The sequence below is a fragment of the Takifugu flavidus genome, chromosome 14 (assembly GCF_003711565.1).
Source record: "Takifugu flavidus isolate HTHZ2018 chromosome 14, ASM371156v2, whole genome shotgun sequence".
In the NCBI taxonomy this organism is placed as follows: Eukaryota; Metazoa; Chordata; class Actinopteri; order Tetraodontiformes; family Tetraodontidae; genus Takifugu; species Takifugu flavidus.
In genome coordinates, this window is record NC_079533.1 from 11427976 (window position 1) to 11447487 (window position 19512).

At 43.8% G+C, this 19512-nt stretch overlaps 3 protein-coding genes, 2 long non-coding RNA genes and 1 other non-coding gene across 6 annotated transcripts; 3 read left to right on the forward strand and 3 right to left on the reverse strand.

Moving 5' to 3' along the window:
* The first annotated feature begins 1084 nt into the window (after nt 1-1084).
* LOC130537888 (beta-crystallin A1-like) lies at nt 1085-2710 on the forward strand. The gene is made up of 6 exons (XM_057054991.1): nt 1085-1147; nt 1296-1359; nt 1466-1584; nt 1666-1807; nt 1897-2039; nt 2375-2710. The coding sequence occupies exons 2-6, from the start codon at nt 1321-1323 to the stop codon at nt 2520-2522; spliced, it is 591 nt and encodes a 196-aa protein (XP_056910971.1). The 5' UTR covers nt 1085-1147; nt 1296-1320; the 3' UTR covers nt 2523-2710.
* A 715-nt stretch (nt 2711-3425) lies between these two features.
* Nucleotides 3426-8565, forward strand: LOC130537837 (Golgi SNAP receptor complex member 1-like). Its single transcript, XM_057054923.1, has 9 exons — nt 3426-3534; nt 4179-4296; nt 4436-4511; nt 4632-4739; nt 4903-4994; nt 6741-6815; nt 7609-7638; nt 7741-7823; nt 8098-8565. The coding sequence occupies exons 1-9, from the start codon at nt 3441-3443 to the stop codon at nt 8220-8222; spliced, it is 801 nt and encodes a 266-aa protein (XP_056910903.1). The 5' UTR covers nt 3426-3440; the 3' UTR covers nt 8223-8565.
* LOC130537839 (trafficking regulator of GLUT4 1-like) lies at nt 8340-10482 on the reverse strand. Its single transcript, XM_057054924.1, has 3 exons — nt 9575-10482; nt 9280-9406; nt 8340-9195 (listed from the first exon to the last, which is right to left on the reverse strand). The coding sequence occupies exons 1-3, from the start codon at nt 9974-9976 to the stop codon at nt 9185-9187; spliced, it is 540 nt and encodes a 179-aa protein (XP_056910904.1). The 5' UTR covers nt 9977-10482; the 3' UTR covers nt 8340-9184.
* Nucleotides 10483-11785: 1303 nt separating this feature from the next.
* LOC130537868 (uncharacterized) lies at nt 11786-17313 on the reverse strand. Its single transcript, XR_008953714.1, has 2 exons — nt 16896-17313; nt 11786-12164 (listed from the first exon to the last, which is right to left on the reverse strand). It is a non-coding gene; the product is annotated as an uncharacterized LOC130537868 (long non-coding RNA).
* On the reverse strand, nt 12456-16887 carry LOC130537870 (uncharacterized). Its single transcript, XR_008953716.1, has 2 exons — nt 15372-16887; nt 12456-15295 (listed from the first exon to the last, which is right to left on the reverse strand). It is a non-coding gene; the product is annotated as an uncharacterized LOC130537870 (long non-coding RNA).
* Nucleotides 17314-19194: 1881 nt separating the features above from the next.
* trnaw-cca (transfer RNA tryptophan (anticodon CCA)) lies at nt 19195-19266 on the forward strand. The gene has a single exon. It is a non-coding gene; the product is annotated as a tRNA-Trp (tRNA).
* Nucleotides 19267-19512: the final 246 nt, after the last annotated feature.

Consider the following 19512-nt stretch of genomic DNA (forward strand, 5'->3'; position numbering starts at 1 on the left):
AGTGATTAAAGTGCAACACAAGGTAGAACTACTTGTTATGCTGTATTCGGTTTATTGGTGGTGGTGGTGGTGTGTGTGTGTGTGTGTGTGGGGGGGGGGGGGGGGGGGGGCTGCTGACTTACTGTCAAAAAGGAATGTCACTCTGGTTTGCTGGCGTGTGTATGAGCACACGCAGGGTCGCCACATGGTCATAGTGGGCTCTTCAAATCAGCCTGCTGAGTTCGCGCGTCCCTTTGTCACATCTGAGCTGCTGCTACCATCAGCAGAATGCACGCACGCACGCACGCACACACACACACACACACACACACGCGCACACACTCCGGCATTAGATCTGCTTTCATCACGTGTGCATTTTGTCTGCATGTATGCCTCTCAGTATATGGTTTTGGAATCATATGTACATGCAAAAATAAGAAAAAAGCAGATAGGCAGAGGGAGAGAAACACACACAAAAAGAGAAAGAGAGAGAGAGAGAGACTGATGGGAGAGACAAACACACACAAACATACAGCGAGAGAGAGAGAGAGAGGAGAGAGAGAGAGAGAAAGAATCTGGACATTGTGCTGACCATTGTAAGCTGTTCCTAAATGTTTACTGTCCAGTAAAGCCCACCAGTTGATCCCTTTACAAAAATAATAGGAATCAAAGTGAAAAATGAAAAATCTTTCAAGACCATATTATTTGGAATAGACTTAAACTTAACTTAACTTTCTTGTTTGGGCCTATTTTAATCTACATTATTGTACACGTAGCATTCTAAAAATTCTATTAAGAATCAAGTTGTGAATATTAGTTTTATGTACAAGCTTTATTTTCAGAATACATCAAAATATCTACCCAACAGTGCTCAGTAGATGTATCTGACAATAGAATTCCAGCCTCTTTTTCCCTAGAGATCCACCACAGATGGGTATAGGTAAGAAGTGAGCACGCTCTTTGTGCTTGCATGAATCGCCGTGTCTGTGCGTTAACCCCTCTGTGGCTAACACAAATAAACAATGTAGCCCAAAGCAAAGTGCTGACAGGAGACCAGCCGTGCTTGCCCCACTGGCCTCTGGCACTCTCCAGTGTATAAATACCCCCATACGCAGCAGCTCTGCAGACCATTCAGTGGAACACTGCGACACTCTGCTCACCAGTTTGGGTAGGTCGGATGGGTTCACAACAGCATCATCCACACACAACATAAGGGGTTTTTAATTCAACAATTAAATTATAGCTTCAGCTGTAATTTTAGATAGAATAAATGTATGTGGCTTTTTCCACCATCCCCATTTTACGTTTTCCCATAGGTTCATCTGAAAAATAGAGACCAAAATGGCTCAGACAAACCCAATGCCTATGGGACCCTGGAAGGTGAGACAGCCGATGACTGATCATTCCTTATGCTCTGAGAGAGTATGTTTGGATTGTTTTGATTGTACTTTCAGCCGCCTTTGGACTGACCTTACCTGTGTTACAGATCACCGTATACGACCAGGAGCACTTCCAAGGCAGGCGTATGGAGTTCACTGCCAGCTGCCAGAACATCATGGAGTGTGGGATGGAGAACATCCGTTCTCTGAAGGTTGAGTGTGGAGCGTATGTAACCAGAGATATTCTCCCCGGTTTTGTCACGCCCGTTGGACCTTCCACTGGCTAATGCTTTCTTTTGCTTTGCAGCTGGGTGGGCTATGAGCACTCCAGCTTTTGTGGGCAGCAGTTTGTCCTGGAGAAGGGAGACTACCCCTGCTTCGAGGCCTACAGCGGCAGCAACTCCTACCGCATTGAGAGGATGATCTCCTTCAGGCCCATCTGCTGCGCTGTAGGTTTTGACTCTCACAACATTCGAACGGTCCCGAAAAAGTGCTGGTTGAAATTCCAAAGCAATTTTCTCTTCCTATTTTTGCGCAGAACCACAGGGAGTCCCGCATGACCATCTTCGAGAAGGAGAACATGACGGGTCGTCAGTTTGAGCTGTGTGACGACTATCCCTCCCTGCAGGCTATGGGCTGGGTGAACAACGAGGTCGGATCCATGCACATTAACAGCGGAGCGTGAGTCTTTTCATGCGTTAAAATCCTCCACAACTCTGACCCTTGACGTATATAACATGATGTGGTTAACTGGATTTTACTTATGCTAACTTTAAGTCTTGATGCTGAGGTCTAGTTGGCTGCTAGTTACAGTCCTCCCTCCACTGCTGTTCAGGAGTGGTACCTATACAGTTATCATGTACTACCACTTGAATTAAAACACCATAAAAAAGTACATTTGGTGGTTCCAAATTTTAAAAATGTGTTAGGTTTTGACTTACAGCTATTTATATCAACATTTTTTATGCACTTTTACTGGATTTTAAATATCTGCACTTTTTCTTTTATATCTATAGCTTTGTGTGCTACCAGTACCCCGGGTACCGCGGCCACCAGTACATCATGGAGTGTGACTGCCGTGTTGGAGAGTACAAGTGTTATCGCGAGTTTGGCTCTCACGCCCAGACTCCCCAGATTCAGTCCATCAGGAGGATCCAGCACTAAAAAGGGGGGGACTTTCATTAGACCTCCTTGTCTCCTCTTTCTCTCCCTCCGCTCGCAACATACCTCTTCCTTCTCTCCTCTGCCCCATCCACAACTTCCTTGACTCTGCTGGTCTGGCGAGTCTAAACTGGATCCCAAATTGGAGTCAGGTGCTTACTGGTGTCTGTTGTTTACAACAATTTTTTTTTTTAAAGAAACATCAGAAAAAGGAAAGACAGAAAACAGGAATGACAGAATTGAGAGGAATAAGCTGAATTGGTGCCTCATCTGTCAATGTTGGCTGCAGAACAGTGCCCTTTCTCATCTCCACCATTGACGGCATCTTCATCATCGTCACCGTCTTTTCCATCAACATGATAACCAGTCTTGCTGTTACTGTGATTTACATGACTGCATGTGTTCAAGACGATGAATAAAGAGAATGAGCAATGAAACAGAGATTCACAACTATCTCCTGTCATTTTCTCCTCTCCGTCAATAATGGAGAGAAAGGCTTATAACCTATAATGGAATAGAATATTTTAATAGAATTTATATAGGCTAATGCTTAATTAAGTTTGGGATTAGATTTACTTTAAGAAGAAAACACCAACACATTAACTTTATTGTCCTGGATCAGAATTTTCCATAACCGGGGATAGCTAAGAAAATAAATAAACCAAAAATAAGTAAATAAATAATCCATATGATAGTATATGATATGAACGGCAAACGGAACCACTAAAATGAGAACAAAATCGGATGGATCTATCGGTCACATCACCACACAACAATTCTTGCCTAAAATGCTAAAATCAATCAACTTTAGTGTCAACTAACACAATCTCAGTTCTCTTTAGCACGAAATAATATAACTAAATCAGTAGCTGTAAGTCTAAACACGTCTCGGCCACAGCCGGAAATCGGTCGATCGAACTGATGCGCAGCCAGATTTACGACAGAAGTTTCTCCTTGACGGCTTTTGATGACATGTCAACAACAAACATGGAGACCAGCAGCAACTATTGGGAAGGTAAATTTGATTATCTAATCTTCTTTTAGAAAACTTCTTGTTGTGGTTGTTGCGTAGTCTATCGTTATTTGGATACGCCACCTGTCACGTGTATTTGTTTGGTTGTTAGAATTCATGCCTGCGTAGAAAATGTGTTTTCAGACATGGCAGGAGTTCTGCTCAAGTTGTTGAAGCTAATCGTTGACGTCAAACATGACGAGAAATGTCATCACGTTTATGTCTGTATTTCATGCAACTTTATACACGCAGGATGCTTCAAATTTAGGACGATAAAGCACAACAACGTTTATTTCAGTGCAAGACTGAGTTTACATTGACAACTAAATGTCTCAATAATGTTTGGACTCGGTGCTTAAATATGTAAAATTCTTTTGTGCACAAATGTTTTTTTTAAAAACCATTGGTTCTATACCTTTATTGTTATAATGTGTAAAAGAACTTCTGTTGCCTATTTGTCTATTTGTCTCTGATTATAAACTAATAAAACGTCAGGGACAATAACTCATTATCACTTCATTACATCATGATACTGTTTGTGTAGTTATAATTTGTTGCAAAAATCTGGCATTACGTTATTTTTCTTCCAGCTTTAAATGAGACTTTAAATTAAAAATAAATTTCCCCTGTTTGGTTTTGTCACTTAGATTTGCGTAAACAGGCCAGGCAGCTGGAGAATGAGCTGGACCGGAAGCTGGTCTCCTTCAGTAAGTTCTGCACCAGCTACAGTGGCAGAAACGGGGACCAGCACACAAGAGGCAGCAGGTGTGGTTATTTTGCCAACCTTAAATAGATTATTTACTGTAGATTGTATGAGTTGTCTGTCAAATCACAGCTATCTTTGGTTACTTGCATTTGAAGTAGATTGCTAACCTCCTTTCTTCAATACTCAATAACTAATCAGGTGTGATTCGGTGGGGTCCTCTCAGGACAGTATGCTTGTGGTGACGACCACTGAGTTGGAGCAACTACTGACTGGTGTAAGTTTAATATGACATAATGTAAATGTTATCCTTAATTTCAAATTTTAAAGATATCACATATTAAACAACAAAGATGCACTTTATTTTCCTCTGTGTATGCTACGTTCTATTTTATAGCTCAGTGCAGTCAACGACAAAATGGCAGAATATATCAACACGCCAGGAGCTGCTCTACATAATGCTGGATTGATGCACACGTTGCAGAGACATAGAGACATTTTGCAGGTGCAGTTAATAGGTTTACTACTCATTTTATCTTCTATTGGAACTCCTTTCTATCATATGAACAATAAATATTGTCTTACATATTTTCACATTCAAAATCTTCTTTTTTTATGTCAGCATCATGTCAATGTAGACTTTCACTATGCAATATATTGTCCTTTAGGACTACACGCAAGAGTTCCACAAAATCAAAAGTAACTTCTGTAGCCTGCGAGAGAGAGAGGATCTACTCGGTTCAGTTCACAGAGACATCGAGTAAGCAACTTAAAATTAATCTGAAATATATGCGCTTAACAATTACAGATGCTTTTTCCTCCCCAATTGTATTGCTTGCATTTTCATCCTCTCTCCATCAAGTTTTGATCCTGACTGACTCACTGAATGGAATTTTCAATCAGGTTATCTTCATGCAGTTACATTGTTTAAAGATGTTTCTTCAACTCCAAGTGTAACAAGGCTACGTTGACTGTTGCTGAGGTGTGAATGTGGAGGGGTGCCTGCTCATTTTTAATCCTGCCTTCATACGCCACACCCTACAACAGGATGGATGGATGGATGGGTGGATGGATGGATGGATGGATGGATGGATGGATGGATGGGTGGGTGGATGGGTGGGTGGGTGGATGGATGGATGGATGGATGGTGGATGGATGGATGGATGAATGGATGGATGGATGGATGGATGGATGGATGGTGGATGGATGGGTGGATGGATGGATGGATGGATGGTTGGGTGTTTGGGTGGTTGGTGAGTGTGGGCACATTGTGCGCCTTACAACCATAAGTGACCACTCTAACAGCTCTAAATGTCAAGGCCGATTTAAAATGGAGTTTGATGAGTTCCCAGCCAATTATTTACATAACTGATTCGTTTAGTGATTGTCCCATGAATTTATCCCACAAAAGGAAGAAACTACTCATCATAAGTCTTCCACAGGTATTAAGCGATGTTTTTCATTTGCTTGGTTTCTATTTTTAAAATTAAAACTCTCCCATAATGTAAGACATGATAAATAATGACTACGGCAATGTTATCCTTTACCAGGAGGGGGCAGATACGGGACGTGTCCTGTTGCAGGATTCACCCACCCTTTTATTCTCCTGCTATCCATTTATTCAGTTTCATCTTCTAATAAGAGGCACCACCCTTATTAGCCGATCTCCCACCTTTTCGCTTCCCCTCTCTTTATTCTCTCTCTCGCTCTCTCTGATTCTCTGGGGATATCCTTCCTAAGTGCCTTCTACAGTAAATCAGACCACAAGGCTTTCATTCAGCCCAACCTGAGGGATAGTGGTTACATCTGGCTCGCCTGATGCAGAGAAATGCTTCATCAGGGAGGGATGGAGAGCAAGTTGAAAAAGGGGAAAAAAACACAGGGGGAGAGAGAGAAATCCTCATCTGATATAATATGAAAAAAAGCAAATTCTAATCAGTCTCATGGAGATGAAGCAAAAGAAACCTGAGAAGTCAAGGTTGATGAATTGAAGATCAGTCGGGACAGTGAGGTGTAAATAAGCGACGAAGGAGAGAGCCGTGGGTCAAGCAGAGCTAATCACTTAAAAGCTTTAACACAGGAAGTACATAATCAGCAGCTCAGATCGGGTGACACAAGGCACTGTTATACTTGCAGAGCAAATTTGTTTTAGGTCAGAACTTAGGTGCTTGGCCAGTGAGAGAACTGTTTAAACATAATTATAGAAAGAAAGATGGTGTCTCAGAGTTTAGACAGAGTTAAATGACAAGGAAAATCCATCCTTCCTGGTGAACCCTGGGAATGGCTCCATCACCCTCTCTAGAACCTCAGATTCCAGCAGTCATAGCTGAAGCCTTTGGGTTCCCACCCTAACTATAGATTTGGGTTTGTGGAGAAATAATTGGTGGCCAAGCGGTTCCGATGTAGCGCTGACCTTTGCCTCCTCTCACGGCCCTCTTTATCTCTGCGCATCAATGTCACACGCATCACAATGTGACTGTTGTGTTGCTTCTCTTCTGTCACACAGGTCCTACAGAAACAACTCAGGAGTGAACAACAGAAGGACGGAACTCTTCCTGAAGGAGCACGAGCATCTCAGAAAGTAAGACATCCCATAAGTAACATGAATTTTTAAATGATAGATTATATTATAGGTATAGTCACAAAGGTGGCAGAGCTTCTTGCTTTGAGATAATGCTAAAATTGTGCTCTCCTTCTCCGAAACTAGTCGCAGTAGTGTCTTTAAAGAACAAGTTACCACATAGTTGCACATATAGGTGTACTTCCATATGTGTGTGTCTGTATGTATATGTGTGTCTGGGTAAATAAGTTTGAGCCTGGGTGTCTGGTTCTCATTTTATTATTGAATTGTGATCCATTACGTCTAATCATGTTGTGTTATGAGTAGCCCAGAGGTTCCTTGACCTTTAAAGGTGTGGTTCCTGCTTCTTGATAAGATGAAATGTAGCTTCATGTAACATAGAATGACAGTATCAGAAAAAAAAGAAAGAAGCCTCCTTAAGTGTGGGCTCTTCCAGCTAATAAAGGATAGAGAGGAAAGCAGATGACAGCAGCAGATAGATGGAGGAAGTATAAAGCGCCATATTGATTTTTCAGTCTCCAGTGGAGTGCACATAGTTCTCCTTTGCTCATCTCAGCTCTGGATTGAACACTTCATTTTTCTGTCCGTCACTTATCTCATCATCTAATAGCAGCTGATGTAAACTTTGAGTGTGCTCGCCCTCCGTGTCATCAACCTGCTGTACGCCTTTGCTCATCTTACAGATGTTTTTTAATGGGTGGTTTCAGCTCGTTTATAACTTGGCTTTTGTTTTAAATTAGTTCTGAGTTTGAGCTTGTAAATGAATCTTGGCTTTATTTTTTTCTTTTTACAGCTCAGAGCGTTTTATTGACAATGCAATCAGGTGAGTTTTATTCTTCTTCCATCAACACAAAGCACCTTTAACTGCAATCTCTTGTTGAAACAGTGCTTCTCTTTTTAATTTCACCTGCTTATTCTTATCCAGTATCGCCATGGCTACTAAAGACAACATCACATTTCAGCGTGGGATGTTGAAGTCCATTCAAACCAGAGTTACAACTTTGGCCAGTATCCTTTTCCTTTTTATTCTATTATGTCCTCCAGCCTTTAGACGATGGGTTGTAACGGAGAGCTGTGCAGACTTGACCACAGTGTCGGCTGAATCGCCCCGCCTCACTTACCCGAGAGCCGACAGCTACGCTATTACCATCCATTTACCCTGTTTTTCTGCTGTAGCTGCTCTGCTGATGCATTTTCCCTGCTGCTACGTCTCTTACTCACTGCAAGGAAAGGAAAACCCTTTCTTAATTATTTTCCTTCACCACACCTCCCCACCCCTCAGATCGTTTCCCCACCATCAACAGCCTCATCCAGAAAATCAATTTGCGCAAGAGGCGGGACTCTTTAATTCTGGGTGGGGTGATCGGCGTCTGCGTGATTCTCCTCTTGCTCTACACGTTCCACTGATGCCCTGCTCAGACTGAATGTTACTTTAAGAACAAAAATCAATCATGGTGAATGTACTGTTGTAACTAAGATCTATGATTACATGCTCTTTACCTGTCTGATTTTTTTTTTTTAATGAAATGAAATGAGAAATGAATCAGTCTTATGTGGGAGTAAAATTATTTAAGTTATAAAAGCTTTTTCTATTTTGAAATTTTCACATTTCCTTCATTATTTTCAGAATTTTAATGCTCTGTATATATAAAGTATGAGTCGCCTGGGAATTTGAGGATTTTCCTACCTTTTCTAATGTTGTTTGGAAGGTGATATGAAAAATAAAGCTGGTGAAATCAGTTCCAAGCAAGTCATGCTCATTCAAGTTTATTTCAAACATGCAGACCTATGGCACAGTAAAACAGTCATAGTATAAATGTATAAATATCAGTATCAGAGTGCCATGTCCCAACAATCAGAGCAGCGAAGCAAGGTATTACACGGTGACGGCAAAACGGTTTGTGATAAACATACAGAAGTTCTGATGTAAACAATTTATGGGATCCCCTGCAGCCACAAGAAGTCTTGAACGAAAGAAACCGGACAGGCAGCGGCAGCATTGCACACTTCATGTGCACCAATTCCTTCCACCTTAAATGATGCGATGCCGTTTTTTTTCATAAGCAAAATGTAGTGCCATACAATTATCATTGTCTCGGGGGGGGGGGGTGGGGTGCACTTCAGTGCACCAGCAGGACGATGAGCCGCTTCATTTTCTCTGCAGAATGTGATGTGTGACGGTTCCAAATGTGCTGTGTTCAGTTCTCTGTTCCTGAGTTTGTGGGGTACTGGGTGTGACATTGCCAGAGAAGTCGAAACAGCCTGTCGTTTGTGCTTTTCCAATCGTCTTCAGATCGATGTTTACCTTCCTCTCTTCTGTGCAAATTGGAGCTCAGATGCAGTAAAGGGAGCCTGCTTCCATCCCGTGTTTACTGGGCCTCTGGGAGACAGAAGAGAGGTGAAATTCAGATGCACAGCTTTACAACAAGCCTTGTGGTGCTCTAGATCTGACTTTCCTCCATACCTAATGTCAACACTATGAAGATGATGACAGCCACACCCAGTAGAATTGCCAGACAGCTGAGGAGCATGGAAAGACGCCCATACTTCTTTGCTCCTTCTATATCTCCTGTATGGAGAACGGACCTCGACTGAGGAAGAGGATGGAGGTGGATCATTTAATGCATCACGCACAACAGAACCACTGAGGAAACTACTGGGTTTTAACTATCTATGCAAAGAGACACTAAAGCATAAGCACAAGTCAATATGATTTACACCGTGTTGTTATTTTGAAGCTGTAAATAAATACAACTCACCACATGTGCATACCACAATGCGCAGATGTTGAGCGGCACGGCGGGGCAGAAACAGGACAGCACGGCGAGCCAAAGGTAAGTGGAGGGAGCCGAACCGGGCGGCACCGGAGAGGGCACGGGGCCCAGGCTGAGTCGGGACGATGATTTGGGAGGGGCTGCCAGCTGCCCCATGGAGCCCGACTTCAGCGGTGATCTATGTCCGTTCTGGTCTGCGTCCAGGGACCGGATGCTCCCTCTGATGGTGAGGGAGAATGAGTCGGACGGCTTGATGTTGTTCTGCCCGGTGGGCTCATTGGTCCCGGTACTCAGTAGTTTCTCCGTGTCGTGAAAGTCTGTGGGGTTGGAAACTTCCCTCTCACCGAGGGCGCTTTTCTCATAAGCAGCATCCGTGTTGATAGCCATCACTGAAAATGAGAACTCTTCAAGTCTTCTTCTGTCTTACTGGGTCGCTTTTCTTTGGATGGAGATGCTCAAGAGTCCTTCAGTTTTCCATTGGGAGCATTTGATTAAATACTGTGAATTCCGGGGGAAAAATCCAAAATATTTCCAAGGAAACCTAGTTAATTAAACATTCCAACACTGTCAAAATGTCGTGTTAATGAATGAGATGTAATCGATGTTTGAGTCCCTTTCGCCTTTAAATTGGCCGTTAGCGCCCCGGTGCACGTCTTTACGCGGATCACCCCCTCCACTCCCCAACCCCTATTGTGCTGTGAGGTATTACAACTCCACAGCACATTCTCGGTATTCCGGCCTACTCATGCACCAAGAAGAGGGTGTGACGGTGCAGAAACGAGATTAAATATACTCTAAAGAAAGCAGGCGTGGTGCGTAAAAGCTCCCCATTTACGCACGGAGCTATCCGCTGGATCAGCATGTAGGGACCACGCACGCTCAGTGAGGGTGGGATAAATTGCCACGCCACACCTTCCACGACATCACTCTATCCCATGTTAAAACATTTTACACGATTTGATATAAACCCTAATGGAGGTTTATCTTGTGCCACTGGCTCTAAGGAACATTACCGATAGTAAGATAGCTGATTAAGTAAATACTACAAATATTTTGTTTTTAAATCAACTTAGTTTATGACGGTAATTTTTTTACATGTTTTTCACGATGATGTTCCTAGTGAAATAAAGGAAGACTGGAATCTTGACAATATTGACTGTTTCTTCAAACGTTCTCTTAAGATCAGTTTTCTTTTCTTTTCTTTTTTGAAATCTCGTCAACAATATTAACATCAGAATCACTGCACGTGTTTAAGAGTGTAAATTAGGCCGTGGGACTTTATTGCAGGATTGGGACGCCCTCAGCCCCGGTAACGGGTCTCGCTTTGAAAGTCTCTTTCGCCATCTAGCGGCTATGTTCAGAAACACTTTTTAAAGTGCGACCCACTTTTCTTCTTCAACTGTACTTTTATTTCAATTCATGCCATTGTTTCAAAACGCCCAATGCATCATCCGATCTGATTCTATTTCCTCTAGATAAAAAAAATGTAAAAGTCGAGTGTCACATTTAAATGTCAGTCGATATGGTTCCCAAACAAACTGGGCTAAAATATTCCTGGATCAAGATCTCGAAAACTTTGATGCCCCATTATTAATCTAGATTTAAACCATTAATGCAATATCTTAATATGGCAGATCCGGTGTGGACAACTCATGGAAGGGGTTTTGCTAGTACAGGAAGTTTCCAGAACACCTTTAGAGCACTGCCAAGGTTCCCTTGAGCAAGGTACAGAACTTATGAATGCTCCCATAAGGCCCTGTGATGAACTGGTGTCTCATCCAGGGGTGGACATGCCTTCAACCATATTTGTACCCTCTCCGTGACCATTGTCTACAACTTTATACCTTAGTTGGGTACAGGGGGCGCTGGATTCTATCCCAGCTGCCTCTGGGCGAGAGGTGGGATACACCCTGGACACGTCACCAGACTATCAGGGTTAAGTGAATTTATTCATCCTGTTGGAATCTGGTTTCTGGTAAAATTTTCAAATAGATTTAATGCCAACTTTAAGGATTCATCAGTTTAACCTCTAATGGGATCATATTCAACTTGAAAGCTCAGAGGTACTATTCTGTGCTTTGTGGCGTGTGTGTTGTTGCTATGGTAGCCACCTTTATTGCCAACAATACCTTATGAGGAAAATGTCTTTATTGGTAGAAAACAGTCAAAACTGAGGCATTGAACACAAAACTAATGTCTTGTTGGAAAAACACATTTAATGAATTCATAGGAACCTCAAATGTAGTGGGTCATTAAACTCCAGTGTGGATACTGAATTTACGGAACACCATCTTCCTTCCTTCCTTCTTTCTCGCTCCCGGTTCACTTCCTCCACTTGAGTCATCTGGTGCAGGGCTGAGCAGAGCAGTTCTTCAGCTGGCAGCTTTAGTATGTGTACAGGAACATAAAGCTTGCCAGTGAAGAACTCCTGTGCGTCAGCTATTCGGGGTCAAAGGCCGAGGGAGCGTCAGACATGAGAGATCAAATCACAAATCCTGAGTCTTTGAAGAGTCGGGTTTAAGGCGCAGATGTCAGATTTCTCCTCCTTTTCAGTCTGCTTTAGGCGTGCACATTCCTACAGGAAGAGAACAAGAGATCGTTTAACTTCACCTCTGAACTCCGTGCACTGGCAGCACAGATGCAGACACACACGTACGCGCGTCATCAGCTGTGAGTAAGTGGGTGAAATGAGTCGCTATGCAAGGCCGACAGAGGCGACGCACACTAGAGTGCGTCAGATTACCAGGAGGGATGCGTGCATGCATTGGCAGCCGTGGTGCACTGTACAAGAAAGAAATTTCTCAGTTACCGTGGCTACAGAACCAAAATGAGGAGGGGGGTAAGAAACTTAACATGAAACCAGAAGTTGTTGATTGCTTTTTATTTAATTGTCAATTGGATTTAAATCTATTGTCTGAACAAAAAGGTACCAACTTTGAGTCTGAGCCATATCAGCACTTCCACCTCACCTAGACTGAAGCAGTGCAATGATCATGACAGAAGATGGTTATTAAATCTATTTATCTAAAGTACAATAATAATTGGGTAACAATAATTAAATCAGTTTTGATTTAGTTTCTAATCTCAACTCAATAATAACACATTTTTTGTTTCTCTTTAAAAAAAAATAAATCTTGAGATATCGTGAACATGCTCCACTTGTCATCTGGACGATGATGAGTAACACATGTTGAACATTCCTGTAGTAAAGAGAACCAGAGTGGTCTCATGGTGGAGCTTGAGTGTTCGGTAGACTTTAGCCCGGACCTAGAGGAGCAGAATCCCTTCTACAGAAATGAAACCATTCTACACTAAAAATTTCCATGATGGTGATCACCAAATACACCAGCGGTAGGCGGAAAAACACCAACAAAACAACATTTGACAACATTGATCCATATAGACGTCAGAATTGTTATTTTTTAAAGCAGATGAATCAGCATCGAGGCCGTGAGAGCCTGTTCTGACTTGTGAGGGAAAAAGAACACAAACTTGCCACGCCCAACTGTCTCCAGGCTAGTTCCTGAAGTGTTCCGCGTTCAATCAACCACCGTGTTTATCCTTTCGGAGTTTGTTCAGTGTGGAACACTTGTTGACCCCCTGGGTGTCGTGATGCGTTCGGAGGCGAGCCATGCAGATGGAAATTTAAAACATAGCAGACAAATCTCAAAAATGCACACTGGCATTGTTGACTTTCACTGCTGACTTTGAATTATGCGTTTTACACCACATTGTTTAGGTTTCCAGGCTAAAATCATTGTTACGTGAATTTTAACTGAAAATTCAAAATTGAGCCCAGTGGTCTCTTGACAATCTACAAGCCCATTGAGGGACGAATAAAGAATTATCTTATTTCAAGCACGTGTACAGGTTACCAGTGGATCACATGGTACAAAGGCAACATCCAATCACACCAAGGGGCAATTAAGAGTCTTCAATCAATGGAGAAACCCTCATGGATGCAGGAAAACTATGCAAATTCCAGAGTTTGAACTAAAACCTTCTCGCTCTCAGGTGATGCTGAGGCCTCCCTGTGGAAGCCTAAACTTGTGTGGTCACTAAGGAAGCACTGCGGTGGACAGCAGTCCTGTCTCCACAAAGCGACCCTCTGCTGTGACCAACGACGAGGACGGCGCTTTTTCGCACGCGAGGTAAAGAACAGACAGCAGCTCTCAAACGGGTCGGATTTTCTTTTAAGAAACAGGTCCAACTCATTCATCGCACGTTGACCATTAAGCGAACCGCCGCCTTCCCACACGAGCCTGCACATGGATTCATGTCAGTGTTAGCATGAAAGGAGGGAGCAGGACGTACAGTACGGGACCTCAAGCCACACACACTGAGGGCTCTGATGGTCGAGTCGGACGGCCTCAACCTCAAACTGAAACTGAATTAGTTATTTGTTCCGTGGTGTGACAGTCAGTCCCTCCACCAACACTAACTCTGTATCTCCATGGTCACAATGACCGGCTGTGTTGAGCCGTAGCTCTGCCACTCTTTTCCGTATCACTACTTCTTCTTTTCAAGTTCTGGTTCGCGACTCATCTGTCCTCTCCACCCTCTTTTTTTGGTCAGATCAGACTGTCCCGCATTCCTGACATTCCAGCTGCGTATGTTAGAAATTCCATCCAGCTGCTGTGGGCTCGCAAAATCTCTCCTTTTCCATCCCTCTATCCTTCGCCCATTCCCAACACATCCGCCCGTCTACATCTGGTCTGCACCGGTCGAGGACGGACAGACCGACGCAACTGCCGTCACGATCACCTTCACCTCCGGTCCTGCTTTTTGCTTCCGGCCTTCTCCCAGAAAGGGAGCCTGGCTGAGCCTCGTGACAGTCTGCGTCGAGACCTTGAGATGAGCTTTTATATGTACAGCAACGGTGCAAACAGAAGATAACGCACAGTCCGGCACACACAAGAGCGAGCTTATCGAGGACTGCGTGCACTCTGGCCGTGGAAGGGAGGATAAGAAATAGGAAAGACACTGCTGCTGAATAGGCAGGATGTGCGTGTCAAAGAGAAATGGTTACGACAGTGTGTAAACAGGAGGGTGTGAATGAACACTTCACTGACATTTTAACTCTTTGCCAGGTCCTTTATGGGACTGACAGAACCTGTACTCTCAGTAAAAAAACTGATGACAGGCCTCTCTGCAAACCACAAACCCCCTCGCTTGATGCTTCCATACTGCTGTACTGAGGTAATAAGGCCCAGACTCAAATAGGACACACTCGGTCTTTAATTCTGACTCTGGTCGGCAGAGTTTTACAGTTCCCAGATAAGAGTTGGAGTGGAAAATTATGTTTCTCCTTGCATTTGCAGTACGAGGTCTGAAGGTCAGGTGGCGATCGGCTATGTGAGCAGTGCAGCAATGCACCGGCGTGACACAGTGAATTCATTAAAGAAGAAGTGGCAACAACTGCAGGCATCTTAAAATTTGAATGTGGCCATTTCCGTTCCGTTCCTGTGGTCGGCCAAGGTCCTCCGTGGAGTGATCTCCGGACTGCAGCGCCGACTGGCTCCGCCCTTCGGACACGCCTGCTGCTCAGTCTCAAACTTTTGACAACCAAGAGGCGAAATTTTGCAAACACTTCAGGCCGGCGTGCACCGCTGAGTGGAAACGCACAGTGACGAACACCCCTTCAGGTGCATTCCTCTGCTATGGGTGCAGCCCAGTGGGAGAATGTTTACTGGCCCAGTTTGCAGTCTGTAATATAGAGTGATGATTTTAGACTGGGAATGGGGACAAAGACGAGGAATGGGCGGTGGCTTTGGCAACACACTCATCACAGTGCAGAGAGCCACTTCTTATGCTCCGCTGCTCCCCATTTGCTGGACTTTGAACACGGTCTGACCCTCACGGCAAATGAGGAGGGGGCTCCGCCACGTTTCACCCGGAGCTGAGCCTTCCTGGATTCCTGACATCCTGGGAGATGTGCTGCACGAGGCCCTGTAAGCCTGTCCCTCAGGCACTCCGTGCCATTTTGTTTGAAAGGACTGGATTTTTTTTTCCCCCTCAAACGAACCTTCACGCCACATCTCCTCTTGCCCCATCCTCCTTTGACAAGACACGCAAGAGGAATGATGGGTGTAACCCAAGTTGAGCAAGATGGCTTCACTTCTGCAAATGTAGGCAATAAAATGGCACAGATGAGGTTATTGTGCATGCAACACAAGTGGACAAGATGAGGAGCTACTTAACCGACACCCTGTCGTCGCCATGTGATCGGCGCTGACGGGGTGGTCACGCTCAGGGTTGCAATGGCACAAATGCAGCTCGTGACACAGCCTATTGCGCATTCCTACCGGTGCACTGAACTCTGGCTGTACAATTATGTAAGGCTCCACTACAGTACCCCCACCTCCTCCCCCACCAGCGCCGACTCCACTGCTCAGTGCAGGGAAATTCACTGCACTTTGCTTTTAAAACGCTTTGCACGAGTGTCAAATCTGTTAAAAACTCCACACGGGCCCGCAGACTCACTCGAGCGCCGCAGCCAAAAACCCCTAATGTTACATCAGCGTCTGTAAGGACGTCGTGCGTGGGTCACAGAATTGGGGGAAAGCGAAATACTTCTTACAAACTTGGCTTTAATTTGAAGAGATGCCTGTAGGATGGTGTCACTGCATTTCTGAGGAATGACTTGGCCTCCTGATTTTCACCTATAGCCTACTTAGCCGGGCTTTTCCCCTGGCCTGCTATGAACTCAGCACTTTTTAAAACTTGGTTATGAACGCTGACACTTATTAAGATATTTAGGTTAGGAAAGCCAACATCCCTATACCCGAATAACCAATTTCATGGCTTGTACTGTAAAATGAACCTGGAAATCAACAATATTGTCTATTTGGATGTGTGTAGTATTCACTCCTATTAATTTTTAAATATAGTGACAGCAAAACTGATTTGATTACTTCAGCATCTCCGTTATTCTGCACTAAAACAATCGACCAAAGGTTGATTAAACGCTTCTGGGAGCTGCAGAGAGGTCGCGGACAGATTTAAAGGGTGCTCATTCAGCTCAGCTGGGCCCGATCTAAATGACAGGCCTTCAGCCAGAACTCGAAAGGAGATCAGACCCATATCCTCTGTAGCCTGACGACGCCAGAGCGTGAAGAAATCAGACCCGCAGAGATTTGTGTTTGTTGGTTAAAGTCGCGTCAAATGCGGTTTTCGCAGGTTGCAGTTTTTCCACACAAACTGGGTCATCAAGCCGCCACAGGCTCGAATCGGGCTGACAGTAACTAGACTTAAGGCAGCAGAAAGATAGACAGAATCAAAACCAGGAATCGGGAATACGCCCCACCTTGACCGCCGGCCGGGTCGCTCCTGCGCGGTCAGCCAGCGAGCGCAGCGCGGAGTTCGGGCTGCCTCGCCCACCGCTCGCCAGACCTCGTCCTGGACCTTCAGCAAGGGTGTGTCGCAGTCAAGTCTTTCTGTTTGCTTTTCATCCGCGATATTTAAACAGCCAGAGAGACGTGCGAAGGTGCCGTGGAGAGGGCACTTTTCCCAACGCAGCAGTGGAGGAGCAGAGGAGGAGGAGGACGCAGCGCAGGACTTCAGCCCCTTTTTACACAACTCTTTTTCTCTCTCTCTCCTTTTCTCTCTCTCTCTCCCTCCCTCTCTTCCTACCCGGCTTTCCACTCCGATCAGCTGGCAGCGTGATGACGTAGAGGCCACGACAGCATAATGCTATGCACGAGAGGAGTACGTCACAGTCTGCACGGATCTGACGTCCGCCGCGCAATAAATACATTTCGGTTTGACTTTTCTTCCTCAAGTACAGCAAAATATGTTGTAATCGCAATTACTTCCCCTAAAATGTTGTAGAATGCTTTTGTCGGCACGCAAGAGATAAAAATATCAATACTCGAAAAGATGTGTGTCAGGTTTTTATTCAGTGACAATCAAAATACATAAATATCTTAGAGCCTTTATTGCTGTTGGATGCAGAAAATGTGAATCAAGGGCCCCGTCAAAGGCAAGACAGGTGGAAAAATTCAAAGCTCAATATGAAATGAATTAACCTAAATGAAAGATAACACAGTTCTGGGATCTGCTTGGTTGAGATATGAGTTACAAATTCAAAAATGTGTCCCAAAAATCTTCCAAAATCAAAGAAATGGTTGTGGGCTGAGTCATCTTTGACATTTCAGCCTGGACAAGGCCCACTTCCTCTAAGGTCCCCGGACAAATTCCAAGAAATTTTGCCTTTTACGCCCAAGGTTACATTCATTTTCTGATATTAATAAAGCTGGTTAACATTAACTTCAGATTCAAGCTTCTTCACCTCATTTCTTTACCTCTGTGCCTGATTCTGATGCTAGAATGGACACAAGGAAAGCTGTTTGTTGCGCCCCATTGCTCCAGCAGCATTCTAAACATCTCAGCTCTGCTTCTGACTCATCTGTAAACATTTCTGTGGTCCAGGATGAGGTAAACTTCGCCGAGGTTTCAGTTTGAACCACCATCCGTCGTGTTGAGAAACCGTCCGGGACCGCAAATGGCGTCCAGCGACATTAGCAGGTCAAGATGAACTAGTTGCTCTCTCAGCAGTGACGCACACAGACACTTGAAGGCCAGCGTCCTTATGTTTCACTCTGTCTCTCTCTGTAAAACTGTGGTTGTCATTCTGCACTTGCTTCTTCCCTGACACCTGGCACAGCGAGCACACACAGCAAATCATGCTCACCCTTTCCTTCCCTCTCTATCTCATTAATGCTAGATCCACTTTAACCATTTACACTACAATTAATTGAAATCCATTTAATTCTTTGACTACAAATGATCTCATTTCTCTCTAGAGTTCACTGACCTCTTTGCTCATAAACCATAGGGAGGTGGACTGAAGACAATGCACAGCAGTGTTTGGTAAGAGTAGCTGATATGCACTTACTTATTCACTCTTATGAGTTTGATATTTTAGATTTTTTTCTCTCCAAACAAATCCTTTAAAATGTGACCCACATGGAGAAGGAATGCTACTCATATCTTCTCCCACTGCCGTCCGTGACTTTGCAAGAACAAACTGTTTGCAAGGCCAAGTATTACAACACACGGCAAAGTAAATAATGAATTTTAGGGCAAAGGTTGACTGAAAATATGGTGTGTTGGATTCAGATGAGCGATTTTGCGTGGAGGATGTCTTTCAGAAACATCTTAAATTTTATGAAACCAGATCATTTTTATGTGTGTGTATTGAAATATTCAAGCCCTTCTCACTTCAGTGAGACAAAAAAGTCATCATTATTACAACAATGAAGCAGAAAATAACACTGAATTAATTTATTTATTCAAACTAATATATTCCCCAGTTTTTTTTAAGTTGAATTCTTCCTAAAGTCTTTTCTCTTGCTAACAACATTATATCCAACCCAGGTTCTAATTCTGTCATTAAATCATACACCCACGAGATCTAAGAATATCAGCCTGGGCTCATATGAATGTGTCCTGACTTCATCCCATACATTACATCAGGGGGCAAAAACTATGCATACTGTCATATGGTATGTATGTTTGTATCTACGTGCAAAAATGACTTACACATACTGTAGATTGACAGTAATGTTTAATACTTGTTATACAGGACACGACCCGGCGGCACAGACCTCGTGGCGCAACGGTAGCGCGTCTGACTCCAGATCAGAAGGTTGCGTGTTCAAATCACGTCGGGGTCAAATTATTTTGCCTTCTCCTGTCAAACAAAACATTTACACACACGCTTTTTTCTGCCTTGTCATATGGTGTTTTTCTTCTTGGGAACGAAACGTTGCACAATGATTTATAAGGAAAATGGGTCCACAGGGTGCCCATTCCTACCGTCAAATAGGCTCCACGGCTTCTTTCTAATAAAAATAATCGAGTTCTCATGATGTCTGTGGCAATAATCAACCTAAAAAGCAGTTATGAAAAATGCCTCAGAC